The 20,244-nt window shown below is 33.0% G+C and overlaps 1 protein-coding gene across 1 annotated transcript; it reads left to right on the forward strand.

The window, feature by feature from the left end:
• The first annotated feature begins 13,482 nt into the window (after nt 1–13,482).
• On the forward strand, nt 13,483–16,421 carry LOC106404973 (omega-hydroxypalmitate O-feruloyl transferase). Its single transcript, XM_013845601.3, has 2 exons — nt 13,483–14,020; nt 15,377–16,421. The coding sequence occupies exons 1-2, from the start codon at nt 13,553–13,555 to the stop codon at nt 16,262–16,264; spliced, it is 1,356 nt and encodes a 451-aa protein (XP_013701055.1). The 5' UTR covers nt 13,483–13,552; the 3' UTR covers nt 16,265–16,421.
• Nucleotides 16,422–20,244: the final 3,823 nt, after the last annotated feature.

Raw genomic sequence — 20,244 nt, forward strand, 5'->3', positions numbered from 1 at the left:
CTTGTATTTATACTGCGGCCCTTTTTTTTTTTGTTTCTCATTTAAATTATTGTTTCTTTTATTACTTAAAACAAAATCATTTTTTTTGGTCGTAAAAAGAAATCTTTTAAATTTTCATTCTTTTCTAAAATTGTTTTACAAAACTGTTAGCATAAACTAAAAGCTAACATTTTTTTATTGATTTTCCTGTTTCCAGTTTTTATTAATTGTTATTATATTTTTTTTGGGTCAAATTATTAATTGTTATTTATATAAAAATCAAAATTACATAAAAATACAGAAAATAATAAAATTACTGTTAAATGCATAATTAGAATTTTGAAAAAAAATTTAAAAGGAAAGTTGATTTTAATAATATTCGTATCCAATTTTTTTTCTTTTATATTTGCTAAGAAAGGGTCATTTCTTGCAGATTGTACATTATAGGAGGTCCTGGTTTCAATTTCTAAAAAAAACGATTTATTAAACAATTATGTAGGCTATGCAAGAAAAGCTTTATAAAAAATCTTTAAAATGGTGCAAGTAAATCTGGAGAATCGTGGATCTTTATAGGACAGCTCAGCTGATGCAGTTGAACGGAGATTCTGATAAGATATATAGTATTGTCGGTTGTCGAATCATTTATGTAATTTTTCTCATAATTGTAATATCATAATAAATCAACGTTATTTTCCTTATATTCACACTCAATTTGATCTGATTTTTATCTTTGGCTATTACCAACCTTATATGTTGTATTACATTAGCTAATGCCCAATTTTGATCTAAAAATATTTTTCCAATAAGGATCCAAATTTTGGTTTTATCAACAGAAATTATATTTGGATAAAACCCATCAACTAAAGATGGATTGTAGAAAAAATCAATTAAATATTTGACGAACGAAACTCTTAATTTTAATTTCGTTAACGTCTGTCACAATCCATCATAGAATTTTAAATGCAAGGTGAACGGCATTAACGGAATTAAAGTTGAGAGTTTTTTTCGTTGAATTTTTAGATGAGAGATTATTTTGCGATTAGTGTTTAGTTGAGGGATTTTACTACTAAAAACAATTAAATGTCTTACAATCTTTATTATCACTTATACATTATTTAAAATTCTTACAATCATTTATAAGCCCTTAAAATAATTTCTAAATTCTTATACATTACTTTGAATTTTATAACTGATTTATAAATCTTTATAAATATTTTATAATTGTTAGTAAGGTTTAACAATGATTTTATAAGATTAAAAACATGGTTGTTCGTCGTACTACAAAAACATGAAGAAAATAAATAAAGAAAGAAAAATAAATCAAAGATATAGTTGTATTGATTAATATGGTAGGAGTATAACGTATTGGTTTGAAAATAAAAGAGAAAAAATAATTCTACATTTGTTTTCCCGGAAGCAGGAAGAAAGTATGATTCGAAGTCTAGAAATCATGTAAAGAGGAGAAGAAGGCTGATGCCATACTTTAAACAGGAAGAGTGGATTTCTAAGCTAATTAGTTATCCTCAACACTACTTAATTACAACTTAATATAACTTAGAAATATTAAATTATTTGTTGCCAATATTAATAAAAGAAAACTTTATGTTCCTCCTTTATAAAGCTTTATTGATTTACTTCATATTTTCGTACGAATAACTATGTTTTATTTCATCCTAACAAGTATCATAAATTATAAGAGTTTATAAAATCATTGTTAAGCATTATAAAATCATTTGTAAAAGTGTTAAAATATTTATAAAGATTTATAAATCGGTTATAAAATTGATAAAGTACTGTATAAAAATTGTAATTTAGTTTAAAGACTTATAAATAGAGTGTAAAAGTTTAAATAATGCATAAGTGATAAAAAAAATTTAATCGCATATAGTAATAAAACCCATCAACTAAAAATGTATCGTAAAAAAACTCATCAACAAGAAATTTGATGAAAAAAACATTCAACTTTAATTTCATTAATGTATGTTACTCTCCGTGTAAAATACCAGGACGGATGGTAACAAATGTTTACGAAATTAAAGTTGATGATTTCTTTCGTCGGATTTTTAGTTAAGATTTTTTTTTACGATTCATCTTTAGTTGAAGAGTTACAACAAAACAAAACCACTAATAAGAATCCCTACAACGATTTTGTCTTTGCTTTTCTTTCATAATTACAATGTCTTATCATTATCATTTAATTTTAGTATAAATATTATTTAAATTGAACAACAAAATATTCCCTGTATTTATAGTAACTAATACCATCCATATTGATATCGATCCAAGAGTTACCCTTCAACTGGCGGAAACAGAATCATCACTCTGGAATGAAGCTCGGGCAATATTAACACAAGTGTCACTCGTGATAGGGAACCGGTAAATTGACCTTAGATACCGGGACAATGGTTCATGGAAAAAAGGAAAAATTTATTCGGGACAAGGCTGATATAATAATCAGGAACGTTTTGATGGGTTAATGGGGACAAGGAATACGAGAACAGGTTTATCATCCTTCCATTCAGAAATAGAAGTTCTCATATGGTCAAATGGAATGCATAAGGAACATGTTAGTTTCATTTTACGTTTGCAAAAGATTGTTCTCAATTGATGAAAATAGTTTCGGAACAAGAAGAATGACGGTTTTTGCAACATATTTGGAAGACATTCACATGCTCAAGGAGAGCTTTAGTTACTCAGAGATCATACATGTTCCCCGGACACAAAATACAATGGCGGACAGTCTGGCACGCAGTGCTCAGAAACAACCGCTCTTCGTCGTCCATATGGATTCAGAGTTACCAGTTTGGTTTGCAGAGTTTTCCTTGAGTCTTTTTGTTGATGACAAAAAAAAACACTATCCATATTTTGTAAATAATATGAATTCAAAATTTTATGCAAATTATCTCTCAATTTAATATCATTTTTCATGAATAGTATTATTTAAAGATCAAATATGAATATATACATGAAAATTAAAAAATATTATTTACTATGTCATTTTTTCTAATACTGATATGATAATTTGAATGTTCAAAAATATTTTAAACTTATCATAAAATTAAATTTTAGATCCAAAATAAATAAAAATGCAAACTTATCATAAGTTATTTATAACGAAAAAGAGCCTAATATTGTCATATCAATAAATTTTGCTTTTTTCTATTACCATTATTTCATTTTTTCAAATGACATAATAAAAATTTCATCAAAATCTAAGAAATTACAAGGTTCTCAATTTTATATAATATTAAAAAGCATGAGTTATTCAACCAAAAAATTCAAAAGTATTATCATTTTTTTAGCGGATCATCAGATATCGGGATCATAATAGCGGGTTTTTGCATTTGACAGGTTTTTTCAAAATTTTAATTAATAGATTTTATTAAATCCTAACCAAATTATACACAGGTTGTCAGATCTATCAGTTAAACCAATCTTTGGGTCGAATATGAAAATATTGCTTGAAAATTAAAAACTATAGTATAACTAAAAATTTTGAAACATTAATAGAACAAGTTTTAAATTTTTGTTTCTAATAAAAGTTATAAATCAATTAAATTTTATCAAAATGGTAAAAATATAGATGCGCTGATTAAAATCTAGTTAATTTCACTAAAAATCATCTAACAAAACTGACAGTTAAGATTAGTAGAATCTAATTTCAAGATACGACAAATTTCAAAAGTACAAAATACAATGATGGATAAAGTTGCACATGATGCTAAAAATTCTCTTCCTGATATATTTTATGTTCGATTGTATACCTCCAGTTCGGAAACCGGTAAGACAATATATTTAGGCTTTAATTGGTGACCATTTATTGAATGGAATAAATGAAAAAGAGTTGAACAAAAATTCATTTGAAGAAATGAACTGAAAAAAAAATTGAAAAAAGAGGAACAAATGTTCCATATCAAAATTAGAGGAGGAAAATGTTTATTCTTTAATTCAATTTATATGAGGAAAAGTGAGGAATGAAATGGGATCCACATATTACTAATTTGACAAGAAAATCAAGTTAACTGGTATCATTTTATAGGAATAACAAATTCATCATATTTTTTTCCATAAAACATGGTTACCAATTACAGCTTTAGTTTAGTTACTGTTTTGTCAAAAAAATAAAAATTAATGAAATCCATTCATTACTAACCCAAGAGGAAATAGTAAACTAGAGGCACTTCTATCTAAACCGAAGATTTTTAATCAAATTAACTTCAGCTGCTTAAGAAAAATCAATAATCAGTAGGGAACACACGTAATGTTGTATACGCGTCGGTCCCTGCCCATAACAGAGATTGGACGATGTAGTAGCAGGACAATTGGGAAACCGCTCCACTCCATTATCGAATTTGGATTCGACTATATCTCTATCACACGAAAAACATGAAACGTATGTAATAACCGTTCGTAATTAGAAACTAATTAAAATATTTTTTTGATTTTTTAGTTTTTAGCTTTTGATTACAAAACTAAGATTCTTAAAAACATGAATGATAATTTGCTTAGTTATTTGAATGATAACTTGAATGGTTTTTGATGTCTCTACCTCTTCACAGACCACGACTACTTCCTTTTTGAAGTTAATGTGCATTTTCATTTTTTGTAGCTTCGTCATCACCAAAACCATTATCCAAAATTTACGAGCGATAAACAAAATTATGAATCATATTCCAAACAGTAACAATTGTTCTACCTTTAAGTTACATTTCGATAATTTTTTGCGATTTTCTTATTTATTTTATACTAAGATTTTTCTTTTTACATTATTCCCAGATTTATATTTTTTTTTTTTTTTTTTTTTGTCAGCAAACAAAACAGATTCATGTAGACTCTGCGAACCATTCCGGTAGCTCTGCATCCATATGGACGACAAACGACGGTTGCTTTCTTGCACTGCGTGCGAGACTGTCCGCCTTTGAGTTCTGTGTCCGTGGTATATGAATGATCTCTGAGCTGTTGAAACTCCTCTTTAAAACTTTTATGTCTTCCAAATAGCTTGCAAAGGCTGGCCACTCTTCTGGTTCCGACACCATCTTCACCAATTGAGCACTATCCGTTGCAAAAGTAACCCATGCTTGTCTAAGATTCCTCATACATTCCATTGCCCATATAAGGGCCTCTATCTCTGAGTGTAGTGGCGACTGACTCGCTCTCGTGTTCCTTGCTCCCATTAGTCCATCGTAGCCTTCCAGGGTACTATACCATCCTTGTCCTGAAAAACTATCCTCATTTTTTCCAAGATCCGTCTATAAAACACCATCTACCTGGTATACTCGTTATTATCGAAGATACATGAATTTGGGTGCGTTCCATGTCTTGAGCCTGAGAATTTTGTGCTTCCACCCAAAGTAACGATTCCGTTTCTGCCAGTTTGAGAGTATCTCTCGGGTCCATATCCAAATTGCTAAAAACTTTGTTGTTTCTACCTTTCCATATATACCAGAGAATCCAAGCAAATGAATGATCCTCCATTTCAGGAGAAACTCTCCAAAATAAATGATCCATATTGGTAAACAAAGATTGAGTGGGAAAAATATCTGGATTCATCGGGATCCGTGAAAGTGCCCAGACCTGAACTGTCGGTGGACATTCAAAAAACACATGATTAGCTGATTCCTCGGGAGCACCACATCGGTCACAAACAGTATCTCCTTGCATTCCTCTTGACCTCAAATTTTTCTTAACCGCTATACATCCCGTCAATAGTTGCCATAAAAAATGTTTCAACTTGGGTGGGCAGCGTAACTTCCAACAAAACGCCTTCAAAGGTGTTATCGAAGGGCCAAACTGGGGTGGCATTATTTCTCTATCCGGATATACTCGTTCCACTTCATAGCCAGATTTAACCGTGTATTTACCATTGTTTGTAAAATGCCATCCATTCCGGTCTTCTAGATGAGATCTACTGATAGGAATACTTTGAATAATTTTCACATCTTGCGGATCCACTAGAGCCCGAATAACCTGTAGGTTCCATGATCGTGATGTTCCATCAATGAGAGCATCCACTGTTAGGTCCGGGTAAAGATTGTGTTGATTTTTATTTGCTGGTCTCGGGCGAGTGGATGGAAGCCAAGGATCATTCCATACTGATATAGATGATCCTGTTCCCACCCTTTTGATTAGTCCTTTGCTAACCAGAGATCTAGCAGAGACAATACTACGCCAACCATAAGATGACGAGTATGATCTAATGGGTTCCAGGGGTGAAGCATTCCTGAAATATCTCCCTTTGAATACACGAGAAAATAAAGTATTCGGTTTGTCCATTAATCTCCAAAATTGTTTCCCAAGCATAGCTGTATTAAAATCTGTGAGATCTTTGAATCCCAAACCTCCATCGTCCTTAGAGCTACACAGTTTGTCCCATGATTTCCAATGCATACCTCTCTTGTTACCCCCTGGACTCCACCAGAATTGTGCTACAGCACTAACTAATTTCTTCATTACCGTTTTGGGAATTCGAAAGCATGACATCACATTGTTTGGTAAGGCTGTAACCACGGATTTTATAATCACTTCCTTACCCCCTCTGGTGAAAAACTTAAAAGTCCAACCATTTACTCTGCTATTTAGACGCTCCTGAACAAATCCAAAAACTTGCACCTTTGATCCTCCCAGATTTTCTGGGATGCCCAAATAAGACCCCATTCCTCCTAAATTATGTATACCTAAGATATCTCGAACTTCCTGTCGTGTAGCTTCTGCAATCTTGTGTCCAAATTGAATCGAAGATTTTTCAAAATTTATTTGTTGTCCTGAAGCCCCTTCATATTCCTTGAGAATCCTAAGAATTGTCTGACATTCTTCCTTCTGAGCTTTGCAAAAGAAAAGGCTATCGTCTGCAAATAATAAATGGGAAATTGGGGGGCAGGCCCTAGCAACCTTTAGACCCGTTAGTTGCTTATTTCGTTCTGCCTTTTTAATATTTGCGACCAATGCTTCCGTACACATAATAAACAGATAAGGGGATAGAGGGTCCCCCTGACGTAATCCCCTCTGTGGTATTATATGTCCTTTTGGTTGCCCATTCAATAAAACCTTATACTGAACCGAGGAAATGCATTCCATCATTAAATGGATCCAATGCTGGCCGAATCCCATCTTGGTTAGTAATTCTTGGATAAAGATCCATTCAACTCTGTCATAAGCTTTGCTCATATCCGTTTTTATTGCCAAAAATTTGTCCTGGCACGATTTATTAGTTCGCAAACCATGGAACATCTCCTGAGCTATAAGAATATTATCTGATATTAATCGTCCAGGCACAAAAGCCGATTGCGTCTCCGAGATCAGTGATGGAAGACAGACCTTTAATCTTTGACATAATACCTTAGATATAATCTTGTATCCTACATTACATAAGCTGATAGGTCTGAGTTCAGTCATCCTTGTGGGTCTCTCCTTCTTAGGAATCAGACAAATATTTGTAGTGTTTAACCTTGTGTCCAAATTTCCCGATGCCAAAAAACTATTGACCATTTCCAATAGATCCTTTTTTATTATATGCCATGAGTGTTGAAAAAAGAGAGCCGTCATTCCATCCGGCCCAGGAGCTTTCTCCGGATGCATCATGAATAAAGCCTGTCGAACTTCCTCCTCAGTTGCCAACCGAACAAGCCGTTGATTCATTTGTGGTGTAATTGAGGGTGTAATCTCATCTAAAAAATCATCAAAACCAGTAGGAGTTGTTGTCTGAAACAGATCTTCAAAATAATCCACTGCCACCTTTTCGACCCCCTGCTCCTCAATTATCCAGTTTCCATCAGAATCATATAGACCCACAATTCTATTACGAGCACGACGTTGTTTTGTTAGAGCATGATAGAATTTTGTATTGAGATCCCCAGAAGTGTGCCACATATTACGACTCTTCTGTTGCCAGTACTCTTCCTCATCCTTATAAGCTTCCTGTAACTTCCTTGAGACCTCTAGAATATCTTCTTGGGTTCTAGCATTATCCGTTTGGACTTCTTCAAGTGCTTTCTGGAGTTCTCCAATTTTCTCTTTCCCATAAGGTGGATTATTCTTCCGCCATGTAGAGATCTCATGACGGCAGTTTGTGATTTTTGAAACGAAATCCCCCGGATTCGCCTCTGAGGATTCACCCCACCCTCTTGCAATCGAGTCCAATAAGCCTTCTTGTCCAATCCATCTCTTGTCAAACCGAAATTGTCCCCTCCGTCTTGTTATTTTATTGTCCAGAAAAGCTACCACCGGTCGATGATCGGACCCCACCATTCTCAAATATTCTGTGTAAGAGCATGGAAAAAGTGTATGCCAATCTTCGTTTGCTAAAGCTCGATCCAACCGGCACCGAACCATAACTTTTTTCTTTTTTCCTTGTTTCCTTCTTCCTTGCCAGGACATCTGATTTCCTCGGACCGGGAACTCCAAAAGTCCAGTATTCCTAATCATGTCATTAAACGGTACAAAAGATCCTGCACTTCGTATGGCCCCTCCATCTTTTTCATGATTCCCAGTTATCTCATTCAAATCTCCAATAATAAACCACGGCTCTGACCTTGCTAGGCCATACCTTGTTAACCGTTCCCAAACTTGATCCCGTAACTGTTGAACCGGCTCTCCATAAACAAAGGTCATATAAACTTTTTTTCCAAGGGCCAAAGTTTCAACATCAATCATACGATTACTAGTATATAGAATATCAACCTGGTATTCATTATTGTAAAACAACGCCAAACCTCCACTCGCACCAACCGGGTCCACTGTAACTAAATTGTCATAACCAAAATGAGACTGAAGACCCTGCAGGTAAACTAAATCTTGTTTTGTCTCAGAGAGAAACAAAAAATCCGGTCTATGTTTATGCCATATTTCCCGTAAATAACTAATTGTCCAGTGACTTCCCGCACCTCTACAATTCCAACTCAATACTATCATAAAAACCATTTGGAAAAAAACTCCTTAGAGCTAGATTATCGGGTGTGAAGAAACCCTGGGTAACCATACTGCACTCGACAGAAAACTGATATTTCATTATATACGAGTATATAATTTGTATCATGAACCAAACGGCCCCAAATAATATATATATATTGAAAATATTCTCCCCTCTCCCATGTATCCAGGTGCTCTCCACACCACTCCAATTTAGCTCTTGATCATCAAAGGTTTGTAACACCCGTGTAACCTCTGAAATCCTTCCCCGAAAAATACATATAATTAAACTCCTTTTTCTATTAAACATGAGAAAGTACCAACTCTTATGTGTGCCTTGTGAGACGTATAAAAACTTCATAAACATATAATATTGTATCACCAAAACTCTTCGTAAAAATATAGCCTCACCCCTCCATATTTGTTGGACCTCCTGAGCCTAATTCCCTGATTCCCATAATTGAAAAAATTCCACAGAGGAGCACCATTGCATTCGTATAAAAAACCAATTATAAGACCAAACCATAAACAAAATTAAGACCATCCTGCTTTCGTGTTGTTCAATCTCCACCAAAACAATTGCCTCCATATACACTTTTGATATCTGTGCTTGGTTTAATGGGACCAAACACAGTAACTCCTCTAAATAAAATCCACCTTGCAAACATGGTGTCTGTTTCTTGAAAACCGTAAGAGTAAGAACACAAGAACCACAGTCACCTCCACACCAAAACCAAAAACCAAAGAGTCTCATTCTATTCCAATTCAATCCCTCGTAGGGCAAGCCAATAAAACACAGGGAACAAATAGGACCAAACATTAAACCAAAAAAAACCCAAATCATATGCTCATAGAGCTTATTAAACTGAAAGACAAATTGGAAATTAAAAATAGAGCACACCAACTGCTCGCATACCCGCTCCACTTCTTGTATCTTCATGGAACTTCTAAACTTTGGTTACATTAGGTTTGGGGTTTGAGGGACCCTTCTCCTCCTGTTGTTTTGCTCCTTCTCCATGACGAGGTGCAGTTTTACTGACTGTGCGCTTGCGGGTGGCAACAAGGGCTTGGACCATTCTTGCCTTAGTAGAACCCCCTGCAATAGCAGAAGACTTAAACAAACTCTTGCGCACCACCTTCTTCTTATCCACTTCTCCAGGAATTTGTTCCTTCCCCTCAGCTACCTCAGGCTGTATAGCCTCCTCGTCAAGTTCATGCGATTCTTCTGGAATCTTATCATTGTTCCCTTCCACCCCCACATCCCCATCAGTTAGATTATTAAAACCATCATCACTATCCTCTTCATTTCCCACTACGTTAACACTTTCCTCATCTAATTCCATACCATCATCCTCACCATCAACAATGTTCTCTCCTAACAAATCATTCACCACATCTAATCCATTTTCTTCACTCTCAGGAATCAATGGTACCTTATTAACCTCCGCAAGGATGATAGCTGAGCTGTCCTGTTGCGGTAGCGGAAGTGAAGTCTCTAGAACAGTTCTCGAAGCGCTACCCTGGCCCTTCTGTGGAATCTCTCCCTCCTCCCGAGCCTCCTCTCCGACCCCCGCTCTTGGGCTTGATCCACGCCGCGCCCCCCGATGCGGCCTTGTACGTTCCTCTGCAGTGTAACCTCGTGATCGATCGCTACGAGAGCTCCTGAGTCGTGAGCCATCCTCGTCTCCTCTGTAGCTTGTGCGGTTTGAGTGATACCTAGCACTTCCTTTCTCTGGAACCTTTACCCATTTTGTCTCTTGCTCCTCGTACATCTTCCCCTTACCCTTACCGAGATACTCGCGATATTCCCTTCCCTTGCCATGCTGTCCCCCATCTCCATTGATCACCACACCCTTGTAGCTCCTAGCACGATCTTCTTGTCTACTGATCGGTAGCGCGCGAACCTCCTTCTTCTTCTGAGGACTCTTCACAGTAAACGGACAGTAGTCCACGCTGTGAGAGAGACTAAGACATGTCTCACAAAAACCAAAAAGCTTTTCATATTTCAATGAAATAAACGCTTCATCCCCTTCGTGAAACTCTCCTCCAATAAAGTCCACTGTTGTATCGAAACTCAACTCCTTGGTAGCGTCAATTATCACCTTGATTCTGCCATAGTCAAGATCGACCTCCACAGTCTCTCCTAACGCATCACCAATGCTCTGAAAAGTTGGAGCATCCCAGAACTCCAAAGGAACCCCCAAGATTTTGATCCAGAACGGAATTGCAGCTGGGAAATCCCGTGGCATTTTTGGCTGCCATCGGGCTAACGCAACCATCCAATAGTCAAAATGGAAAGGCTGAGACTTGAGAACTGTCTCAATATCTTCCTCCTCCACGAAATCAAACTGAAACTTTCCCAGCCCCAGATCAGTGCCCGCTACACGATCCTCCACCTTCCATATCTTGGGAAGCATCACAATAAGAGCCTTCACGTCCTGCGCTGCCGGATTCATACATCTGCCAATAATGGTCTTATCATACTGTTTGATAAGCTCCGTGTTGTCAAAGTGGGGAACCGATATCTTCAACCTCTTCCTAGTACCCTCCGCATTCTTCAATTCACCAGATTTGCCCAAAAGCTGACTTTGAGACATCACAATCAGAAGACCCAAAACACCAAAAACTTCCAAATGAAAAAGAGAATTGATAGAACTTGATATTGAAAGTATGATAAAAACCTCAGTATCAATCCTCTTTATATAGACTAAGGGTATCTCCTCCACCCCACGCCACCAATCTAAGCCAATTAAATGCCAAATTATCTGATTGATTCCACAGATCTCTTCTCTGAGAAGTCCCACCCCGTCATGATACGTATGAATCTGCCATACGATCAATACCTTCCAAAGTCGGAGCAAAGCAGATCTGTAATACTTTTCCTTAATCTCCAAACCAACTACTTCCTCTTTTTGGTTTAGAATCACACGTTGGAGATTCCGTAGTTGAGATACTATCGACCAATCTTCGAAGAAACAAACTCGAGAGCTAGCTCGCAGTAAATACCAAAATCCCTCAATTCCCAATTTTCCATTTTTTCCGAGATCTCGTCTGATCTCAATCGTATCTGTAGTATCAGATCCTTTGAATCCTTTGCGATTCGCCTCTAAGCACCCATAGTAATGATCCGAGATTCCTTTAGCACCTCCAGTCCCCGGATCCCATTCACGAAACTTCATCGAAACCTAGAAATTGATCGCCATCGCCGTCGCCGTCCGTTAACTGTTTTTCCCCCCAGATTTATATTAATAATTTTGTTTAATATCTTATAGTATTTAGAATTATAAAAATTATAGTTGATTTACACTAATATTATATATATATATATATATATATATATATATATATATATATATATATATATATATATATATATATATATATATATATATAGTACAAGAATGTTAAACAAATATATTCGGTAAAGTGTTTCTAAACCTCAAACATATGTTCTATTTCTCTAAAGTACCAACGATACGTTATGTTATTGGTTTACCGCTAGAATCATTTTTATTGTGTTCCGACTTCCGAGTTTAATTCTCGTTAGGAACGCATGTTTATGCTATATCTCGGTATCATCACTGTTGCATTTGGTCTGGGGGATCACCTCCTGGTTATTCAAAAAAAAATCTCTAAAATATTCTAGACTTCAAAATATTTTGACTAGGTTACTTAAAAATTATTATTCTAATCATCTTAAAATATAATGATATTCGATTTTTTTTTGAAAAATATATAAGAAATGTTGATGTGTCAAAACTAATTGGAAAAGGAAAATTACAATTATCAAAAATCTAATTAGCTAATTTACAAGTACGACGTTTTTTTATTGTCACAATATACATAAAATATTGCAGAATTAAATGTAAAATATGGTTGACATTAACCATGAAGAGATAGACAAAAAAGCACCAACATATAAGAAAATTGGAGTATAAGCTAAAAGTAACTATAAACTCTGTATGAATATTTAGCAAAAACCAAGAAAAGAAACTCTATATGAATAGAAATAGAGGTAATCGACATAGGCTTGAATGGTTTGGACGACCGGTGAAAGGCTCTTATCATCTGCAGAGAAAAAACGTGTTGGCCAACAATGAGCCTAATTGTGAAGGAAAAACTTGATAATTTTTTTTTTGTTAACCGTAATAAAATGCGGCAAATTAAATGTTGAAAAAAACTTGTTATTCCATAAACTGCAAATGAAGTCAAATTTTGACTCGAAAAAGGCTGATCACATGCATTATATGTAGCTAAAACCGACATATCAAGCCTCTCCTCTATCAAATCCTTAAATAAATAATCAACCCTACCTCACACCTACCAAAGCGAGCCCATCACTATACCCAAATCCATAAACACAACGGAAAAAGTAACATCAGTGACAATTTTTTGCTTTTAAAGAAAAACGTTTCAATGTGGTTTGACAAAGCTGACGTCGACGTATCCCGAAACTGCTTGTAACTCCGGTATCAAATCTTACGCTTGTAAGTAAACACATTGATTGTGGGATCCATATTACTAACCATGGATAATTTTATACTATAATTTACATGCAAATAACCATCTCTCACCATTTGTTATTCTATATAATATAGATTAAGCTTCAAACCCAAAAATACAAACTCACTCAAAACACAATTAATTTAGAGAGAGAGAGATCGGAAAAATGGGTGCTTCCTACCAAGAATGTTCATCATTGCTTCTTCAAAATCTCAAAGTGACGATCAAAGAATCATATCTCATTTTCCCATCCGAAGAAACTTTAACCCATGAGAGCAAATCTATGTTCTTGTCCAATGTCGACCAAATTCTCAACTTTGATGTCCAAACGGTTCATTTCTTCCGACCTAACAAAGATTATCCTCCGGAGATTGTGTCGGAGATGCTGAGAATGGCGTTGGTGAGAGCAATGGACGTTTACGAGTTTTTGGCCGGGAGACTTCGCCTGAACCCTAGCTCTGGAAGACTGAATATTGACTGTAACGGTGCCGGAGCTGGGTTTGTAACGGCTGAGAGTGAGTACACTTTGGAGGAACTTGGAGATTTGGTTTATCCAAATCCAGCTTTTGCTGAACTGGTTACAAGTCAGCTTCAATCTTTGCCTAAAGATGATCAACCATTGTTTGCTTTTCAGGTAACCAACGTTTGCTTCCTACACCTAGCTATACGTACTTTTCCAAATCACTTTGTTTTTTTTTTGTGGAGAGAACTTCCTTAGAATCTTATAAAATACTTGATCCAAGCACAAAAGGGAGGTAGCCAGAAGTTAAATTAGTAGTTACGAATAAACATATGTACATTTAATACTTGTGTACAAATATATCAAAGTTTCGGATTCTTAGTTTATCTGAACTATTAAAATCTGTTCTGAAATACAGAATTTAGGCAATTATGGATTTTTCCTAATTGGTTTTATCATCGTTATTTTTAAACAGACTTAAAATATTATTCAAACAAATACTTTTTTTTTTAATAATCAGAGCGTTTTAAAGAACGTTAGCCTTTGATAAGAAAACAAGATCGTGAGTTCTTGGATGACTCAAACAAAACTCATAGACATATCAAAAACCTCTTTAGAGATCTATTCCTAAGCCTACTCAAATCTCTAACAGACTATATAATAAGTCAAGTATGACGAAACATGTAAACAAGTAACATGTGACATATATATAATTTAATCATTCAAGTATAACAAAACATGTAAACAAGTAACATGTGACGTATATATATATATATATATATTCGGACATGTTACAGTTTCTCCTGCACACAGATGATATGCCAAATAAGTTTGCAATTCTTCCAGTGCACAAAATCTCTGACAGAGATATTTGCTTCTTTTGTATGTTTAAACTTGAAACTAGAAGATGTCATAGAAAGATGTCATAGAAAGACTAAGTATATGTTTTCAACCAACACAATAATCGAGGTTTACACAATAACATATATAAAATTATCAAAATTAAGGAACTATTAAAATGCTTTACCTTCAATTTATTTAGTTGTTAGTGTTAATAAAACTGTATGATATATATGATTGCAACATAAATCTACTTGTGCCGCGTAAGGTTAAAACGCTGGCTTTATTGGTTGCTCATTTACTGAATCCCACCAAACATAAAGCAATCCGAATTAAAGTGACATCATTCTGTTTGATATACTTACTTATTGCCCAGTTATGTAATCATTTTCTAAAGAAACTAGTTAATGAACGTATGTGGTAGTAGGAACTAGTCATTGTCTACATCTTTTAGTACGCATGTATACGATGACTAAATATAGAGTTATTATGTGGGTTACTCTTGTCTGCTATAATCATATTCCGAGGATTTGTGCCAGCTATGCCCCAGGGCACTTAGCTAATACTACGATAAATTTCCAGTAAATTATAACTAACTAGGGAAAATGTTGTTTACAAGTGAAAACATTTCTTAGGTGTTGTCCATATAATTGAATTACGGAGATCTTAGAATTTAAAATTTTTTGGCAGGTGACATCATTCAAGTGCGGTGGATTTGCAATGGGAATCTCAACAAACCATACAACGTTCGATGGACTTAGTTTCAAAACATTTCTAGACAACTTAGCCTCTCTACTAAGTGATAAGCCCTTATCAACACCACCTTGCAACGACCGTACTCTTCTCAAAGCTCGTACTCCACCACGTGTCACATTCCCACACCACGAGCTTGTCCAACTCCAAGACTCGGACACAACAGTCTTCGAAGCCACTTCTGAGCACTTAGATTTCAACATCTTCAAGCTATCCTCTCAACAAATCTCGAGGCTCAAAGAGAAGGCCTCGGAGAGTGTTAGTAGTGTTTGTGTTCGTGTGACGGGCTTCAACGTCGTTACCGCTTTGGTTTGGAGGTGCAAGGCACTCTCTTTAGTAGAAGAAGAAGAGGTGGATGATCTTGAAAAAGAATCAACCATTCTTTACGCGGTGGACATCAGAGGGAGGCTGGATCCTCAGCTTCCCTCTTCGTACACGGGAAACGCGGTTTTAACGGCGTACGGAAAGGCGAAACGAAAGGCATTGCTCGAAGAACCGTTTGGGACGATTGTGGAAATGGTAGGAGAAGGTGCAAATCGGATAACGGATGAGTATGCCAGATCCGCTATAGATTGGGGAGAGATGTACAAAGGGTTTCCACATGGGGATGTTTTGGTTTCATCGTGGTGGAAACTGGGATTTGCGGAGGTTGAATATCCATGGGGAAAGCCAAAGTATTGCTGTCCCGTTGTGTACCATCGGAAAGACATAGTTTTGCTGTTTCCAGACATTGATGGAGATAGTAAAGGTGTTTATGTCTTGGCTGCTTTGCCTTCTAAGGAGATGACCAAGTTTCAGAAATGGTTTGAAGACACCCTTTGCTGATTTCTCCTTGGCTTCACTTTGCATTGGTATTTTCTTAGTTCTACTAAGTACTACTTCATTTTATAAAAGAGGCAAAGGTGAACGATCTGGTGTAAGAGTAAAACCACATAATGCATGTTAACCCAAGAAGAGGGAAAAAAAAGTATGGTTTGGTTCAGTTTGAAAATGAATTCAGTTATATATATACATAATAAATTTTAAATTTAAAAAAAAACAATAATTAATAAAAGTAGATTTGTATCATATGAGTATATCTTTTTTGTTTAAGGTATTTGCAATATATATATATATATATGCCTATAAATGTTTTAATGAATTTCAGTTTATTTAAGTTTCTTTTTGGGGTGCAAATGTTAAACAGTTTATTTAAGTTGGTTATACTAAAATTGATTTTTGTTGGCTTTTCTTTTAAAAAAAATTCAGTAAGATTATAAACACATTTCACTAATTCATTTCCCATTCATGCCTATCTCCAGCGTTTCTACTAGATATGGTATTTAGAATAGATATGAAAAGAATACTGTATACCATTTTATGTATTTTCTGTTATTTAAGATAAATTAAAAAGTTGTATTGTAAGCACAAAATATATTATAAATGAAAATGAATACAAAATATATCTAAACTATTAAAACTGAAGTACATATTTGAAATAGCCCTGTTTTTTTCTAAATATTTACCAACTTGTGCCACTCAATCTTAATTAAATTTTTTTTATCATATAACTAAAAAATAAAATTTCAACGAACCTTTGTTAATAGATCTAGCCGAAACCCAATAACAGCATGATGATCAACTATTATATGAGCCGATGTAATATCATATAATTTTAAAATTTATTACAAAGCTTTATATTCTGAATATTTTTTAATGTTTACACTATCAAAACGTGTATACAATACACGGCCTCTTAATTCATATGCACATATTTTTATATTTTGATTGTAAGTATTTTGATGCAATAGACAACCGGTCCTGATTTATTTTTATTTTTTGACCAAAGGCTTTTATCCTGTCATGTTTTAGTGATTAACTAGAGTTTAACCCGCACATTCGTGCGGGTATTTTTTATTTTAAAAATGTTAAATGTTAATATTATCATTAATATTAGAGTTTGATTTGGTTTGAAAATATATAGTAGTCGAATAAAAAAGTTTAACATATGTTAATAACTTTATTTTATGTATAAGAATATTACATAGTTAACAAATTTAAACTCGTTTAAATGGCAGATAATAATTTAATCAAATGAAAGTATTTTCAAAAGTAAGTAGGTTAATTTACCAAACTAATATAATTTTATCATATTTAATTTATATAATACTTCTATTTTAATTAATATAGATTATAACAAAATTTATAAAAACATTATATATTTTTATTTTTTGTTTTATAATAAAACTTAATTAATATGAATTTTAAAATAATAATAAATTATTAATTACGAAATTATTTTATGCTTTATTTAATTAAAAAAAATTAAAAGTTTAGTAAGATTTTGTTAGATTTTCTCTTAACATATTTGTTATAACTAAAAATAAAATTTAAATTTATAGTTAGAACTAATTTATAATTAATTGTTTTTGGATTATTATGTCATATTTTATCATGTAACTAATAAAATGGACTTACTATGACTTTTGTATAGTAGATAAAAAAAATGACTCTATTTTAATAGATTAGATTGTCTAAAGTATACCGTTTAAGTAATTCACTGGTTTTGTTTTTTTGGTATAACCTTTTTTGTAATCTATTTTTGTTATCTTTTCTCTTATTTATACAAAATTTTAAATATAAGAAAATATTAACTAATCAGACCAAAGGTAAATATGTAAACATTATATTGTTGTTATATAGATAACCAGTAATAAATCAAATTTAACACATATATTCAATACTCATAATAAACACTAATTTCCATATAAAAATTTCCTAACAAATTCCTAAAATTTTGATTATCACTAATCCCTCCCATTTATCTTCGTTTGATTCACCATTATATCAAATTTCCTTTTAGTTAGAATTTTCAGCTATATACGATTTAGTTATAAATACTAAGAATATTCTCCATCAAATGTGGGTGATTAATAGCCTTCATTATAAGCCATAAAATCCGTAAATATTTAACTTTTAGATACGTAAATAGAAAATTACATCAATAAAATCATTGTATTGTATTTTTGAAAAAGAATATAGTGATGTATGATGTATAGGAACCTAAAATACTCAAATAACCAATATACATTTAGTTATATAGTGAAACATCTAAAATATATGATACGAATTATGAAAAACAAATATCAATTTTAAAAAAATTCAAAATTAAAACCCGCACGGGTGTGCGGGTCAAGCTCTAGTTATAGTTCTTAAAGCATGCATATACTTTTTTACCTGAACAAAAACATCTCAATATATAATTTGAATCTTTGGTTAAATCTCTTTTACTTTCACCATTCATTCAGTTATAATTTGGTTTCTTTTACACTTTCTGAAATCAATAATACAAATTTTGTTACAACAATTTCTTTCTCAATATGACAGCAAAGCTAACCGAAAGCTTCCGCATTAGTTCTTTATTCAATTTTCTTTGATTCTCTTGAATTTGAGCTTTGTTTCAACAAAAATCACCATGAATATTTCGATTAATCAACACTCCATCAATTTTTATATTCAATTGATCTTCGTTTTATTAGAATTTCTTTTATTTTCTTATTCCCAATCTTCACTTGTTTTTGACCTAGATTTGTTGTTGTTTCTCGTTGATTGTTTAATCCAACATGATCTTCTTCCCCATTTTAATTTTCTAATTCACAATGAGCTCTTCAAATCCAAATCAAACAATGACTTTTGATTGCAATCATCTATACTTGGACCAGTATCAGAATTCATTTTTCTTCATGATTTCAATCACTAATTCTGATCTTTGATTGGCTAACATAGGGTTATAATGTTCACTTATGGTGTTGACATGTTCGTATGGCACTTATTTGCCGCAATAAGTTGGGTTCTTATCAATGATACTATTCCTTAAGTTCTTAGTACATACTTAAGTTGGGTTTGCCACAGAATTATAGTAAATACTTAAGAGTTTAAGACTAAGGCCTTTTGTGATAATAAATATAGCTTAAGACCCGCGCAATTACACGAAATGAATGTTATATATAAAAATATTTTTTATATATTATTATTTATTTTTGTGCATTTATGTCTTATGTATATAATTAAATTTGAATAAGCACATAAATCAAAACAGTATTACGATAATGTTTTGGTAGATTAATCAAAACAATCATTTTATTTATTTTATATGGTATATAACTAAATTTTATTGACTTGAACATAAATATATAGTATATTCTGATATAAATATTTATTATTGAGAATTCATACTCATTTGATAAACACAAATTGCTAATGTGCTATTTTTTGAATTCAAATTTCAAAATTAAAATATTAAGGTTTCAATACTTTTTCAATACAAATTTAGAAATTACCATATTTAAAAAAAATTTCTATATTATATAGTTTAATTTTAAACTATATTTAATATATAATATGAATGTCTAGTGAATGAGACTTCATATTAATACGATTTATGATAATTTGTATCATGTTATTACCAAAAAGTTCAACCATTGATCACAAAATTTTAATGTGAGACATTTAACGTTTTTAGTAATTTTAGTTGTTTTTAATATCTGAAATATAACATATAATTTTTTTATTATTATATGGTTAATGTGATTGTTTAATATCTTTTAATAATATAAAATTAAATAAAAAGAGCTAAGATACAAAAATTGTTATCAATATTTATTATTCATAATCATTAATTATCATATATACTTTAATCATATTAGGCAATTCTGTAGCTTTTATTTAAGGAAAATGCAAGAATATTATTTTGTATACTATTTATTAATTGAATAGTTAGTTTAATAAAAAATATAATATAAGTTAAGATGGACCAACCTATTTCT

Source organism: Brassica napus, chromosome A2 (assembly GCF_020379485.1).
Source record: "Brassica napus cultivar Da-Ae chromosome A2, Da-Ae, whole genome shotgun sequence".
Lineage (NCBI taxonomy): Eukaryota > Viridiplantae > Streptophyta > Magnoliopsida > Brassicales > Brassicaceae > Brassica > Brassica napus.

Bases quoted from the DNA above. Each gene is read 5' to 3' on its own strand.
- LOC106404973 (XM_013845601.3), top strand. From the start codon at position 13,553: ATGGGTGCTTCCTACCAAGAATGTTCATCATTGCTTCTTCAAAATCTC. The intron at 14,021-15,376 runs GTAACCAACGTT...ATTTTTTGGCAG, and splicing joins AACCATTGTTTGCTTTTCAG to GTGACATCATTCAAGTGCGG.